Raw genomic sequence first — 15,115 nt, 5'->3', positions numbered from 1 at the left:
TTTCTGGGACTTGTGATGAGTTGTGATTGCTTTCAGACTTCTCATCATGGCCCACATCGACTCAAACCTGATAACACCTGGCTCCAACCTCCCTCCACCCCGTGCATATGATTATGCCAAGTACACATACCCCCCATAGTTGGAATAATAAATTCTAGCCTACTGGAGCCTTATGCGTCCTCTAATCCAGTTGTTCTCAAAGTCCTGTTACCACCGGCATTAACAGTGCCCAGAAACTTATTAGAAATGCACATTCTCAGGCCCCACCCACAGTCCAGAAACTGAAGGTGGGGCCCAGCAAGCCCTGCAGGTGACTCCAAGGCAGGCTCAAGTGTGAGAACTGCGGACCTAGCCCATCGTTCCTCAAAGGGTTTTGGTTTTGTTTAAATCACAGCTCTCAGTGAGAAATGTGTACTACACTTACACATATGCAACACATGTACAAAACAAGCAAAAGTCTCCCCAAACCATATTTATCCTTAGTCCACGAGAGGCACAGTGACATTTTCTATTCTATTTTCTTTCATTACAAAACACTTTTAATCAAGACCCCTAAATTGATTTCTCGACCCACCCAACCTAAAGCTCTCTTTCCCAGATGCCCTGGACCATGCTGACTGGCCAGCCCATATCACACCTGTGGCCAATGGCACTCAATGTCCCAGCCATGCCCTCTCTGGTCCCCTGACACCGTGGCCAGAGGTCTCTGACCCTGTCTGCCCTCTGACCAGCTCTGTCCACCTGCCAGCAGCCTGCCTGTGGCCGGAGACCCCTCTGGACCCCCTGAAGGGGCCCCAGCAAGCCCTCCCTTTCACAGCCTCTGATTGACTGCCCTCCCTGAGCCTGAGCCTATCACACCTGGTTCGAGGAGCAAGCCATCCTCCTTTGAGCCACCTGCCTGGCTGCGCCCCAGGGATGTCTCTCTTCTCTGCAGCATCTAGTCTTAGTCTTCATCCCGCAGCTGGGGACTGACTTGTTACTTTGCACACACTCTGCCCCCCGCCCCCCACCCATTCCTGTTTCTCTCCTAATTGCCCTTGTGCCTTCTCTCCCATCAGACACTTATATTTGACCATGCATTGCCAAGGCCAGTGCCAGGTAGACATCTTGGCATCCTCCAGGCTGTGCCTGTTGATGGAGAGCTTGGTTTAGTTAATTTAAGAGTGTTTGCAAATGCTGTTTTATAGTAGGCATATCTGGGGAAGGAGGTGTGCCAGAGAGCAGCCAGTTTTCATTGCCAAATACCATTTATCTGTTACAGCGCAGCTCATTTAAAATCACTTTCCGAGCCTTGTACTGAAAGCAGTCACCACCCGTCCCCTTTGTGACCATACTTGTGGACCTACCTCACAGCCCCCTTACAAAGTGGGGTTTCTTGTATAACCATTTATAGCCAGTGGACAGAGGGTGGTTGTGACACCCTGGAGCCTGTGTGGCTTTGGTGCGGTCCCTTAACCTATGCAAGCCTCTGTTTGGTTACTTCTACGATGGGATAAAACCCAGTAATCATTCCTAACTAGATTCTACTACCTTGGAGGGTTGTTGCAAGATTAAATAAGAGAATGTGAAAATGGCCAATTTATACTCCCTGTGAGTTCCTTTCCCTCTTTTTTACATACCTCACTCTTAGAATCGCCTTCTGCTAATGCCACATGAGAGTTGCCAAGGACCGTCCTCTCGGTGCTCTGGACAATGGCCTCTCTGCAACATCATCTACTATAACTAAACAAAAGAGAGTGTTCCCAGAATCCACTTGGAAAAAGCGTTGGTATTAAAACCAGCTGCAGCTCGGTTCCTGAAATTCCATCTGCGTATGAGAGAGCAGTGGGAAAGAGAGAATAAGGGTGGGAACTGTGTGTGGCAGGGCAGGAATGAGTCACGGGAGAGCAGGGCGAGTCACCGCAAGGGGAGCTCACACCATGCCAGGACTCTGGGTCACTTTGCAGTGGGCGGCCCCTGGCCAGGCTGCCTAAGCAGGAGCACGAGGCTGTAATTGTTTATAGGGCCTGCCATAGGAGCTGGGGTTTCCTCAGGTCTGAATCCCAATGTCTTCTGGGTTCCAGAACAAAATGTCAGTGGGTTGGCACAGGGCTGGAGTGACCGGACATAGTAGGACTGCAGCTGGCTGGCAGTTGGGAGCTCAGGTTATTGTCTTAAACTCTAGATTCTTGAGCTGAGGCCCAGGTTTCCACCCTGGAGTCACCTTGCTGGAACTTGGATGCTTATTGGCGAAGGTCCACAGAGTGCTGGCTGCCCCAGGCTTCCTGCACTGTGTGGCAGCTCTCAGTGAGGTTCTGGGGCTACAGGGAGGGCCGTGGAAGCTGTGTAGCACCATGGGGTTTAAGAGCAAAGGCTCTGGACTGGGGCCGTCCTGGGGTCAAGTGCTGCCTCTGCCCCTTAGCATTCCTCTGACTTTAGACTTTTCCTAGGATCATTGAGCCTCAGTATTCTCAGCTATAAAGTAGGGATAATAATATGTGTTTCACTGGATCTTTGTAGAAAAAATGAGTTAACAGCTATAAACCTTTTATAATAGAGTCAGGCTCATACAGAAAGCCAGATAAATGTTGGCTATTACTGTTATTGTTAACACGATCTGCCACTTGTTGGCAGGCTATTCACTTCTCTGAGTCTTAGTTTCCATCTTCATAAAATGGGACTAATAATGCCAGCCACATGACAGTCACTCTGTGAACCTGACTTTGCCCCTTTCTTTGCTCAGGAGGGGTTTGGTGACAAGTTTTAGGGGTGTTCCCTAATAGGATTTGATTAGGTCCACAGCAGAATTCTTAGAGCTCTGAATCATTGAATGGCAATCAGTATTACAGTGTTTACAAATTCACAGAGAATTTTTTAAATTGCTGTTAAGGTGTTGGAGGAATTAAGACAGGGGACTGTCCTAACCTGATTGTTATGGGGTGTCAGCCCCTCACCAGAGGCACTGCAGAGCCAAGTAGGGGCCTCCACCAGCAGCCTCAGTTTGCAGGGCCCAGGAAGGGGAAGGAAGAGGAAAGGAGTCCAAGCCAACCAATCCCCAGGATCCAGGACTCTGAGCCCCAGTTGGCAATCCTTGGGGCTGACCCTGCAGGCGGTCAGCATTAGGTGTTTTTGTCAATTTCAGTATCCTGTTCTTCTGCAAGGCTGGTCCCCTGAGATCAAATTGCAGCTTGGCCAGTTGCTCTTGGGCCAGGAATCAGGGCAAAGGGAGCTGGTGTCCTTCACAGTCTCAGATGGACAGCCTGTGCAGCCCTGGCCTGAAGACTGTCACATGTTTTCCTGCCTGTCCCCTGCTCTGGCCTGGGTCACAGAAGGGTTGACCCCTGCAGGCTTTGTGGTCCAGGCTCCCCGTGCCGGCTTCTGGCTGGGCCAGAGGTAAGTCCATAGGGCCGAGGCAAGGAGAAGGCTGGAAGTGTCTCCAACAGCCTCTCCACCCTAGATGGGTCTCCTGCAGATGTCGTGTCTTCTTTGGAACTCCAACTCCTGCTACTTAGCTGCTCCCAACCTGGGTCTGTCCCCACTTTGTCTCTTCAGCCTAGTGGCTGATCTCTTGGCTTCTCAGCTCCTTTGCCCCTCGTTACATTCCTTGTTCTTCATAGCTGGACTCAGAGTGCATTTACCCTGCCTGGTCGGATCCTGACAGGTGACAAGGTTTCTGAACTCCCAGGGGCAGTTCTGTCAGATGCCCTGATGCTGGGTGGAAGAACTTCATTTTAAAGGCAGTGTTGTCCAATGAAACAAGCATGGGCCTTGGAATCTAGCAGAACAAAGTTCAAATCTTAGTGCTATCATGAAAGGCTCTGTGCCCTGTGCTGGTCACTCCAGTCTCGGTGTTCTTATCTGTGATTGGAGAGGGTGATGACAGCTCTCGTTTTCTGAGCACCTGTTACTGGGCAGGTGCTTCCTGTGCCTCATCTTTTTTTTTTTTTACATCTATATCACATTTCATATGTTCTAATCTCCTTCTGTTGACCTGGTACTTGCTTATGACATTTCACCTTCCTTGGTTTGCTCCAAGCTGTCCCTATGACTCTGATTGAGGTCTCCTTTCTTGAGGAGATGGCTCAGGCTTGGAGCTCAGATTCTGGAAGCTCCCTGCCCTCTCCCTAAGTGCATCCTCACAGTTCATTCCTGGGGAGGCTGTGTCTCCAGCCATGACGCAGGTCTTGCCCATCTCCGCGGACTGGCCAGTCTCCGGGCCAATGGCTATTGACCAGGTTCCATCTTCTGAGAACATGCTCTGTCTCAAGGCTGCCTCATTGTCTGCCCCAACTGAGTTTTCTACCATCAAGCGAAAAAAAATCACTTCTCTTCCGGCTGTCATTTGTGATAATTACTCAGGCGCTGAAAACCAGACTGTTTCCTTTCTAAGTGGCTCCTCCAGGAGACCAGCGCCAATCTGACCAGAAAGGGGCAGTGTGCTCGTGGCCAGCTGACCTGCTGACTCAGCAGGGACAGCCCAGGGACACACCTGGAGTCCCATTCTCCTGCCGCCTGCAGCCACACCTCAGGGGTGATCCCCAGAAGGGGCTTGGAAACAGAAGCAGCTTATTTTTTACCCCTCAGTACATGTTTTTGTCGTGATGTTTGGAAATGCTTGGAAAATGCATATTTCCTTTTTAAAAAAAATACTGTCTCCATTTAACGAACCTTAAGATGAAAATTCTCCCCTCCCAGAGAGGCGGGCAGCTGTGCTCATCCCACAGCTTCCCGTCCTTGGCCATGTGCAGCCGCCCATCTCGGGGCGCATCTCAGCCCTCCACCGTTCCAGAGCCCCCCTCTCCACCCACCCAGGCCAGGGTGATCTGCCTGAATCGTGTTGCCCCCACCCAAACACTTGCCAGCCCCCCATTGCCCTCAGGTCAAGTCCAGCATCTTGGACATGGCTCCTAAGGCCTTCTGATCTGTCCTCGTCCCACCCCAGCTTCCTCCATTGACACCCCCCGTTCCCACGCTCCAGCCCCTCATCCCCCAGTGCACTGCGAGCCGACTCCTGTGTCCTCAGCATGCAGCACCTCCCACCCAGCCTGCCTTCCTGGATCCAGGTGACAACCCCCCTGTGGTGGTCCCAAGGCCCCTATGCTGCTCTCTCTCAAAGCTCACATTGGCTGTGCTGTGACTGATCGTGTGTCCGTTCTTCTCGCTGGACAGGAGCCCTCTGGGGTCAGAGCCACCTCCAGTTTGTCTCCAAATCCTCAGCACGTGGCACTCAGTAGCTATTAGGATACAAAACTCCATTATTCAAGCAGCCAGTCACCTCCATTTCTACCCTCACCAGCCTTGAGATGATTTGAGAGCTGCTGTTTGGATGCAGGTTCCTAAAGGAACGAAAAACTCTACTGGCACATGTGGCATTTTGGGCAAAAAGGAACCACTTCCAAGTATGGGTATGCTCCAGGCGCTGGGTAGGTGGTGTTTTCATTAATCAAATCTAGGTGTTATCGCATTTTCCAATGAGGAGATGGACATGCAGAGAGATTAAGTGACTGGCCAGATGTCACACAGCTAGCTAGTGAATCGTGGGGCCAGAACCATCAGGACCAGTTCTAGGTCCTGCTGGCCTGGAAACGTGCCCCATCGTATGACACGTAGCTGTGGGGTCACTTGGCCAGCAAGCTTTTCTGGCAGCTGTGGCTTCCTGCAGTTGCTGGTTGTAGCCTTGGACCATCTAAAACAGGGGTTGGCAAAACTACAGCCTGGAGGCCAAATCTGGCTTGTGGTTGATTGTTGTAGAGCCAGTGATCTAAAAGTGGTTCTTACATTTTTAAAGAGTTGTAAAATCAAGGAAGAATATGCAACAGAGACTGTATGTGGCCCACAAACTTAAAAATATTTACCACCTTGCCCTTTATAAAAAATATGTGCCCCCTGCCAATGTATAATGTCCCCTGGACCATTCTCCCTTGGAAGTGGTTCAGAAAGTGACCACTGGCTGTGTTTAGTTATGGCTGTGGGAGGTGGCTCTCCTTGGCCTTCCTTAGAGGGGACGGTCATGCTGCAGGTGTGCTCAAAGCTGGCTGAGGAGGGGTTCCACGGGCAGAGAAAGGGCCCAGACAAGGCTACAGTCTGGGAGCAGAAGCTGGTCCCCAGGCTCAGCTCAGGGCCAGGTTTGACCTGGCTTGTAGGGGGTCTCAGTAACATGGACCCTCTCAACCCACAACCATGGAGTTCCCTCAGAAACTCTCTGTTCAACACCTACAGTGTACAGATGGGGAAACTGAGGCCCAGAGTGGCAAAGGCTCTTGCTCAGGGTAAATGTCCAGACTCCAAGTCCAGGGCTTTCTCCTAATTCCCCTGCCTGGGCATTTAGCAAGCCCCTGCTCCCTTCCCACCCAGAACTGCCTATCATTTTGGCTGCTCACTCATCTCTTCAGTGAAGGGCTGACACCTTGGCTCGCGAACCGTGGGGTGCAGGGATAGTGAGCCCACCCAGAAAAGTACGGGGTTGGCACAGCTGCCCTGGGCTCCACATCAGATAACGATGCTCTGGGGAGGGACATGCTCCCCAAAGAGATCATGAGCTTGGCTTTGTCAGAGAGGAGGCTGCTCGCTGAGAACTGCACATCTGCGGTGGGGTGGGCTGTGAGGAGGGGTTCTGGGGGCTGGGGGGCCAGTTGGAAGACCATGCTGCAACCGATCTCTTAAGTAGGGCGCTGTCCGGCTGGATTTGTGTTTTAGAAAGCCCTGTCTGGCTGCTGCCTACAGGCATGGGAAGAGGGCCAGAACATCGTGTGGGTTCTCCAAGGACACTGCTCCACCATTCATAGAGGATGTGCCGGCTGCCCTGCCTCTGAGAGAGTGTCTGGCACTGCCCTACTCACCTGGTCACATCGGTCTGTCCCCCTGAGGCCTCGCCTCCACCCCTGGCCACAAAGGGACCAGTCCATGAGGTTCCCTGGTGAGATTTCAGGGAGGCATGCGTGGGAAGAGTGCCTTCCTGGTCTTTTATCCAACTGTGTATGACCTTTTGTTGAGCTGTTTGTTTGCTTTTTCATCTTTCAAACTTTTAAACTTGCTTAAAGGAACAGGCTCTCCTATCCACTGGCTGTTAAAAGGCTTACATCAGGACTCTTACGTGAGTCTGCGGACTGACAGGGTCCTACGGATAAAATTCAGGGGGCCATGAACTTGGACAAGAAACTATGTCCTTTTTACCACTCACCTCTGACAGCATGTCCTTCAAGTACACATGAGGCAAAAACAAAGCAGTGCCCCTCTGTTATTTGCATTGCCTGGGATTTGGTCACGTGTATTTCTAGGTTGTGGTGTAGTGGCTGCAAATATCTTCAAATGTTTATGCTCATCACTTTCAAAATCACGGTAGTTAATTGATCCATTGTTAGAGCTCATGATTTAATGTGTTAATAAAGAAGTATGTGTGCATGTGTGCATGTGTGTATATGTATCTCACGAATTTGATTTTTAGTATCTGGTAACTAGGTTTTCAGAGTAGTTCTGTGTATTTTATTCTTGGCATTTAAAGCCTGTATTCTGAGAAAGGTTTGCAGGAAAGGTTAAGAGTTGGCTCACCCTGCTGGGGGCTCATCCTCCAGCAGCCACATGCATGTTCAGTGTGCAGCTCGTCCATTGTCCCGAGAGCTTCTTGAGAGCAGGGATGGTATCTGCTTATTCGCTGTTGCGGTTGCAGCAATAGGCCTGGCTTGGAGCATGTGCTTAATTCCTGTGTGCTTCAGTGAGTTGAAATGAAATGGTTTGACAGAATAGGCCACCAGGCCCAGGTCTCCTGAACTCTGCCTGCAGTCACGCCCAGCCCACGCATAGGTGGGTTTGAGGAGAGCCTCATATATGCCTGCTGGTCCCCTTGTGTTCCATCTGATGTCCCTCCAGGTGTCAAACCACCATGCCCCACAGGCCAGGGGCATTTCTAAAGAGAATGGTTGTCCAAAACCTCACTACCTTCTGGCGATGAGAGCCACAATCCCTCACTGTCCTGTCATCTGAAACTCCGGGGGAGACTCGTTTCTCTGCCTCCCACTCCTTGCTTTATAAAAATAAAAGCTGGGCGTTTGGAAGCCAGTCAAGTCACACGCTAGACAGGAAATTAGAGCCATAATGAACCAATTTAAACGCCTGCACATTCTAATGTGCTTTTCAAACGAAGCATTCAAAGACAGGGAGTGGCTGCAGGGAACATATTAAGCTGCTACGAAAAAATCAAAACAGCTCTGAAATAAAACAACACATCGGGAGACTGAGCCCTGAATCTTGGGCCCCATTCCCAGAGTGCAGCCCACCCGGAGTCGCCCACACTCCCCACACTTCTGATGGCCTGTCGCGTGTTCTCTTTGTCTATTATGGGTCCTCCTTTGAAGGTTCCTCCTGTCCAGCACAGGGCCCAGGGAGGGTGCCCAGATTCCCAGTAGACACTTGTTGAACAACCAACGCATGACTGAGAAAAAAGGGCCCACAAACAGTTCAGCCAATGGTACGAAAAGGTTTTATCTATTGTTTTCATTATAAAGTAATGATTGCCCTTTCTGAAAAATTCACAAAGTGCCTTAGAGGAAAAAAACCTTCCAGTGGTGTTGTCACCAACTACAGATAGTCGTCCTTAGCCAAGTGGCCTCTAAGGTTACTGTGCCTCTGCCCCATGCCAGGGAGAGAGAGGGTCACATGGGACGTGCTTAAGAGCTGCATAGACCACTCTGCCCACACACCGGCTCTGTCAGTCATGTGAACCCTCTAATGGCGAGATTTCCCAACCTTTTTCTCTCTTGGCATAGATCTTTGTTATTGATGTTTCGTTTAGTTTTTATTAGCTGTAGAATTGTGACTACTGAACATTTAACTTTGTCTCATTTTTAGCACTATCATTATATCCTAAAAATTCTTCCTTGCAAGCTTACTTTTTGTTGGCTGCACAATATCCTAAAGTGCAAGTGTACTGTAACTTACTTTACTAATCCTGTCATTGGACATTTAGGTTGTTTTCAGTTTTGTTTCATTTTGCCACTTTAAATAGTGCTGTGTGGTGAGGTTTTTGGTGCATTAAACTTTGCACCCTTTCTGGGCTAGTTCGACACACTGGGCTTACTCTGCAAGACATTGTGAGAGATTGGAGGATGAGCCAGACACAATCCTTTCCCATAAAATGCAGATATAAATAACTTTAATCCAAAGCAGGTTATAGTTGCTGTAAGCAGACAACCAGAACTGGAATACAGAGGAGTGTTGCTTGGGCTAAATGGGAGTTTATGAAAGTCGCACAAGAAAATCTGGGACTTTGCATCTACAGCCCAGGGTAAATCGAGGAGGAATGGGCAGTCTAGTTAGGGGGGTGGGTTTGGATGAGTGACCCGTGCCAGCAGACAGGCATCGCCCCAGGCAGGAGTAGCGAGTGGCTTTATTCTCGGTGCTAAGTCAGGAGATCAGCAGTGGCTGCCGGGGATGCTGAGTGGAGGTGGGTGGGGGGTGATTCAGCAGGAAACAGTAGCGGCGTCTGCTGTGGACCCAAGTTGGTGGAGAAGCAGGGACAGTACCAGCTGACTCGGCCATCCCCAGCCTGAGATGCTAACTCAGGGCTGGCATCAGCTTGGCCAATGCCCAAAACTGTGTTCCTTAGGTTCGCTTTGGTCTGTTCACATCAAGATTCGTGATGGGTTCAGACATCGCATTAGATGGTGTGCTTTGAGACCCTCTTGTGGGGGGCCTTCAACCTGAAGAGACAGAAGAGAGTGGCCCATCCCCCGAGCTGGGAGGAGAGGCGAGCAGGGAGCTGAGAGGCTGGGAGAACCTTCGCCAGCCTTGCGCCCTGGGCCTCGCCCTGCTCCGTGGCCATGAGAGGCCAGACCTGTTTTCCTTCCCTGCCCATTTCCAGTCCTTGTCTATTTGACAAACATGCTCGCCTCTGGCTATGTCACCAAATTGGAAGCAGCAGGAGGTGTGTGGGTGGTGGGGCATGGGCCTGTCTTGGACGTCTGTCCCCCGGCCCCATCAGCCTGCTTGGGGGCCCCTCTGCAGCCCCTGGCACTCTTGCCTGTCTGCCTGGTTTCATGTGGTCCTTCCTTTAGCCCCTGCAGGTGCCATGACTCAACAGTCCCAGGAGGGCTTCGACAGGAGCATGGAGGATGCCCTGCAGTGGATGCAGGCTGTGCAGGAGCGGCTGCAGGTCAATGACAACACCCAGGGGCCCCGCGCGGCCCTGGAGGCCAGGCTGCGGGAGACCGAGGTACGCAGAGGCGAGGCCGTGGAGGGCCCTGCCGCCTTGGCTGCGTCCCTCCTCTTCAGACCTCAGCTTTACTGTCTGTTAAATGACAGGGGTGGATTAGACCAGTTTCACAGTAAGAAAGAAAGCATTTCACTCTTGCCTTCTGGTGAAAGGGAGCAGCTAGTGCCATCTCCCCCTACCCATAGGACCTTCCTCCCAGGTTCTGTGGTCTCTGTTGTGATTCCTGCACTAGCTGTTAAGCACATCAGCCTGTTTGCTGCAGTGACAGGGATATGGGTTCCAATCCATTTCTGACATTTAGCAGCCATGTGGCCAGAAGCGAGCCCTATGCCCTCATGGAACCTCATTTTCCCATCTGTAAAGCAGGGAAGGGACCCCCTCACCCCTTGTGTTGCCGGCAGGGGAGGCTTGTGGTCAGAGCCATCTGTAAGGGTGACTGGACAGCACGCCACTCCTGGGAGGCAAGAATCGCAGAGGTTGAGAGCCTGGATTCCAGGGCTGGCAGGCCTGGGTTCCAATCCCTGCTAGGGCTACGGCACCTTGGGAGAGTTTTCCAGAGCTCCCTGAGCTTCTGCTTGCTCCTGGGGAAGGTGATAGTTGCTGCCTTGCTTGAGGGAGGGAAGATGAAGGCGAACAACTCCTTGATGTGCTTGGCACAGTGCAGGGTACGCTGGCAGAGCTGGCCAAGGACAGGAGGTTGTTTCTCGTGGCTTTAGACCACTGGGATACATGCCGACGGGCCCTGCCCAATCCCCAAGCATCCAGGAGCTGGTCTTGGAGGCTTCTCTCTCCTTTCCTGGGTCCCACCATCTTGTTCTCTTTGCTCTCTGATTTCCAGATTCCCTTGGTCCTGCACGTGAATCCTGGCCTCAGCCAGCTGGCTGCCTTGCTGGCTTTCAGGCTCCCTTCCTGGTCAGGGGTATCCTAGAATTTCCTGGGGCTTGGCTTCCAAAATCCAAATGCACCCATCCTTAAGTATGTCTTGCTTCTCTACCTTTGCTGAAATCTCCTTCAATTGTTTGTACCATCTCTGAGGCCTGTTGCCAATGCCACCTCCTCCAAAAGACTTCTTAGATTTCTCCTGATTCCTCCTGGAACTTCCATAATGCTTTGTGGTCTCTTTTTGCAGTCATTTGTGCTCTTCTCTGCAGCCTTCCCTCCCCCATAGCCTGGAAGCACTGGGCTGTGTCTTCTTCATCCAGAACTCAACACCCAGCACAGTGCTCAGCTGGCAGGCAGCTGGTCTCAGCTGGATTAAAGGAAAGCCCTGATTAGCCCCATTCCTCCAGCTTTCCTGGTCTCCTGACTCTTCTCCCTTCTGAAATTTTTCCATCCACCCAATCCCCACCTTACGCTTGCCCTCACTGGCCACTTCAAATCGGAATAATGTTGTGGCTGCAGCTGAAGGCCTCTTTCCCAGTTGGCTGAGCACCCCCTGCCAAGCCTCCTGGACCGCATCCTTGCTGGCACTGGACTATAAAAGAACCTCACACTAGCCAAAGAGCATAATCATCAGGGCAGCAAAAGAGAGTGGAACCTACTTCTCAAAATTTGGCTTTGCCAGCTCAGCCATGGCCTCTGGCTTCTCCTAGCCCCAGGACCACCCAAACATCCCACTGGTTGGTATTTCTGGGCAGTGGTTTCTGCTTCAGGTCATATGGGGCCTGGTGTTCTGGCTGCCTTTGGGACAGGCCAGCTCTACCCCCTTTAGCAGGGAAGCTTCAAACTCACTCCCTTGAAAAGGGCAATGGATCTTGGAGTTTGTATGTACTGCTCTCCCTCCATCCCTCCATCACCCCATCCAGCCTGTGTCTCCCTCATGAGGAATCAGGAGGGCAAAGGTCCAGGAGCCTGGGGGAGATCACACAGTGAGGACAGGACGCTAGGCTTTGAGAAGGGGCCATTGTCCTCAAGGGGACTTTCCAGGCCCGGCTGGCTCCTGCTGAGTGTGGCAAAGAGAGACTGAATTTCACTTCTTCTCCATAGTTGTTGGCTCTCTTGACTTATACGGCTGGCTTCCCCCCCAGCTTAAGTTGGGCAGCAGATGGGAGGGAGGTTTCTCTGACTGCTGCAGAGAATCTCTCTGCGAAGAGAGATTGGTCTCTGTGGGTCCCAGCACCTCGTTTGTAAGACTGGAATTACCACAATGTCCCTCTTGCTAGCTTGGGGCATAGGAAGTCTCCTTCACAACTCTGAGAGTCAAAATATCATATCCTTAGTTGTTATTATTATTATTATTGTTATTTTTAATCAAATTAAGTCTCTCCCTGGATGGCAAGAAATTCACCCTCAGCCACATTGTGGGGCCCTGCTCCTGAGTGGTATGAAATATCCCAGGTGGGGGTGGGTAGTCATACTCAGTCCAGAACATTCCACAGTGGCCCTCGGATCTTCAGCCCACACTAGCCACTGTGGCGCTTTAGTTTTCCACATTGCAGCTTGCTGCCGAGAAGGGCTCAGGGTCCCTGTCTGGGTGCTTGCTGCAGCTGGGCCCTGCCACATCCTGCTACTTGGCCAAAAAAGTCCCCACCCCTCTCTCGGGGAATCTCCCCACTCTTCACTCTGCCTGCTCCCCCACCCGCCCGTGTGCACACAAAGAGCCTGCGGAAGGAGCCTGTTTAATGTTACTCTTCGACAACACATGCAGGAGGGGAGTCCCTCTGCACTATCATCATCATCATTGTCACCATCGTCATCGTCATCATCGTTGATTTTTATCCTATGGAGTAACAAAAAGGATTGGGACCGTTGTCCATTTGCACACATGGGGAGAGGATCTACATAATCACTTTACAGTTTACAAAGTACATCAACTTATATCCATGTTTTAATTAATATATTGTTAAAGTTAATACGATAATGCCTCTGAGGGAGACAAAGCAGGGATCGCTGTCTTAGGATGAGAAAGGGAGACCAGAGTAGCTGAGGGACCTGCCTGGGGTCACACAGCTGTCAGTAGGGTAGCTTTTGAGATGGCAGGAGCCCCTCCCCCACCCCATCCACAGAGAAGGGTCAGAGACAACCAGGCCACTGGGACATCAGTCTGAGAAAATTGACCGCCAGTCCCCAGGGAGACGGGCTGGGGGTCTGAGCTTGAGCTTCAGGCACATGGTGCTGTGAGATCTGAAGGTAAGTAAGTGATACTAATTAGAGTGGGCAATCAGTGACTGAGAACGTGGCATGGGCCGGGCCATGTGCGACAGCTCTCCCGGAGTTACTGAACGCTGCTGACTCTAACCCTGGCGGCATAACCACTCTTCCCCATTTCATAGGCTGAGAGTATTTAAGTCCCGTGACAAAGGTTATGCAGGTAGTAGGGAGTGGCCCTAGAATTGGTGTCCAGTCATATTTGATTATAGACACCAAGCTTTAGCTGCCAGTGAACTGGGATAATAACAATTAATAATAACAATAGCTAACATTAATTGGAGACTTACAGTTTTCTAGACATCGTGTGTTAGTCTTGGTCCTCCAAGAAGCTGGCACCGAGATGAAATTAAAGGTGCAGGCATTTATTAGGGGAACTGCCCACAAGAGAAGGTGGGGAGGGAGGGAGCCTGGAAGGTGGGGAGCCAGAAGAGCTGAGGTCAGAGGGATGCAGGTCTGCCCCAAGGCCAGGAGAGCAGGAGGGAGAAAGGCTGGGGAGCATCTCGGCTGCCCTGTGGTGAGGAGGGAGTTCGGCAAGGCCGTGGGTGTCCTTGAGTTAAAGTCACCCAGGAATGGGCCTGCCTTAGTGTTCCTACTGCGCCTGGTCACTGGTGGGAAAAGCTGCCGTAGCGAGGCCTTGGTGCAAACTGCAGGAGCAGAGACGCTTCCAGAGCCTTAGCTGGAGCCCGGGTGAGGCCGGCTCCCCGCAGTCCACCCGAGAGGCAGATTCTCACGTTGTGCACATGGTGACATGCACCTTATAGGCATTTTCTCATTTAATCCTAAAAAAGAATCTGAAAGGTAGATACTATTCATACCTCTTTTTTACGAATGAGAAATCCAAGTCCAAGGAGAGAATGAAGTTTGTCTGAGTTTACACGCTAGAAATGGGCCAGCGGGGGAAGCGAGGGGACTCATTCTCATTGGACAGCACCAGGTGGGTCCTGCTCATCTCTGTGGCTCCCACCTCCCACCCTCAGACCCTTAGCAGGTTGCCCGGGGGCACAGAGGAAGGGGTGCAGGGCTATGACTGAACCCCAGCTTCTCTGGCCTCCATGTCCTGGCTCCTTGGGCCTCACCACTGTCCTCCCAGGGCTGTGCCTGTTTGCATTTTGGCTAACCCTGGAAACTGGCTTGTGTGTCCATGACAGAGAATCTGCCAGCTGGAGCCCGAGGGGCACCTGAAGGTGGAACTGGCGCTGCGGGCTGCTGAAGCCCTCTTGGCGTGCTGCCATGAGGATCAGAAGCTCGAGATCCTGGCCCGGCTGAGGGACATCAAGGCCCAGTGGGAGGAAACAGTCACCTATATGACTCACTGTCACAGGTAGGGTGACCAAGGCTGGGGACATCACCAGGCCTTTGTCAGCAGCTTCTGCTGACACTTCTTGCCCACCACCATGCTGGCCTGGGACCTCTGCCCAAGGGACATTTCTTCAGCCCTGGGATTCCTGGGAACAGGATGTTCTCTTAGGATTTGGGCCAGCCCTGCCTGTCTCTTTCTAATTATAATTGAGCCTAATGATAATAGACACCGGGAGCCATCGTGTTTGGCCAACAATTCCTAACAGACGTACCATGCCTGCATCCTCCAGCAGCCCTGCTAGCACTTTAGCCCAGAGTCTCTGCCTGCGCCAGGGAGACGGGTGGTGGTTGGGGCAGGGGAGGGGAACAGAGACTCAGACAGACTCAGCATTGACCCTTGCCCTGATGGTCATGTCCTGTGTGGCCCTGGGAATGTTACTTGACCTCTCTGAGCTTCCAGCTCCTCATTTGGACAATTAA

At 51.7% G+C, this 15,115-nt stretch overlaps 1 protein-coding gene across 2 annotated transcripts in view; it reads left to right on the top strand.

Moving 5' to 3' along the window:
- Positions 1–15,115, top strand: part of SYNE3 (spectrin repeat containing nuclear envelope family member 3) — an 89,169-nt gene that overhangs the window by 29,585 nt on the left and 44,469 nt on the right. For both annotated transcript variants that reach the window (XM_063089465.1, XM_063089464.1), the window contains exons 2-3: positions 10,029–10,186; positions 14,485–14,657. In XM_063089465.1, coding sequence (XP_062945535.1) covers positions 10,043–10,186; positions 14,485–14,657 — 317 coding nt within the window. In that variant the 5' untranslated portion in view covers positions 10,029–10,042. The remainder of the gene's footprint in view (positions 1–10,028; positions 10,187–14,484; positions 14,658–15,115) is intronic.

Source organism: Cynocephalus volans, chromosome 3 (genome assembly GCF_027409185.1).
Source record: "Cynocephalus volans isolate mCynVol1 chromosome 3, mCynVol1.pri, whole genome shotgun sequence".
Lineage (NCBI taxonomy): Eukaryota > Metazoa > Chordata > Mammalia > Dermoptera > Cynocephalidae > Cynocephalus > Cynocephalus volans.
Note: the sequence above shows the minus strand (reverse complement) of the source record. Positions and strands in the feature narration are given on the sequence as shown.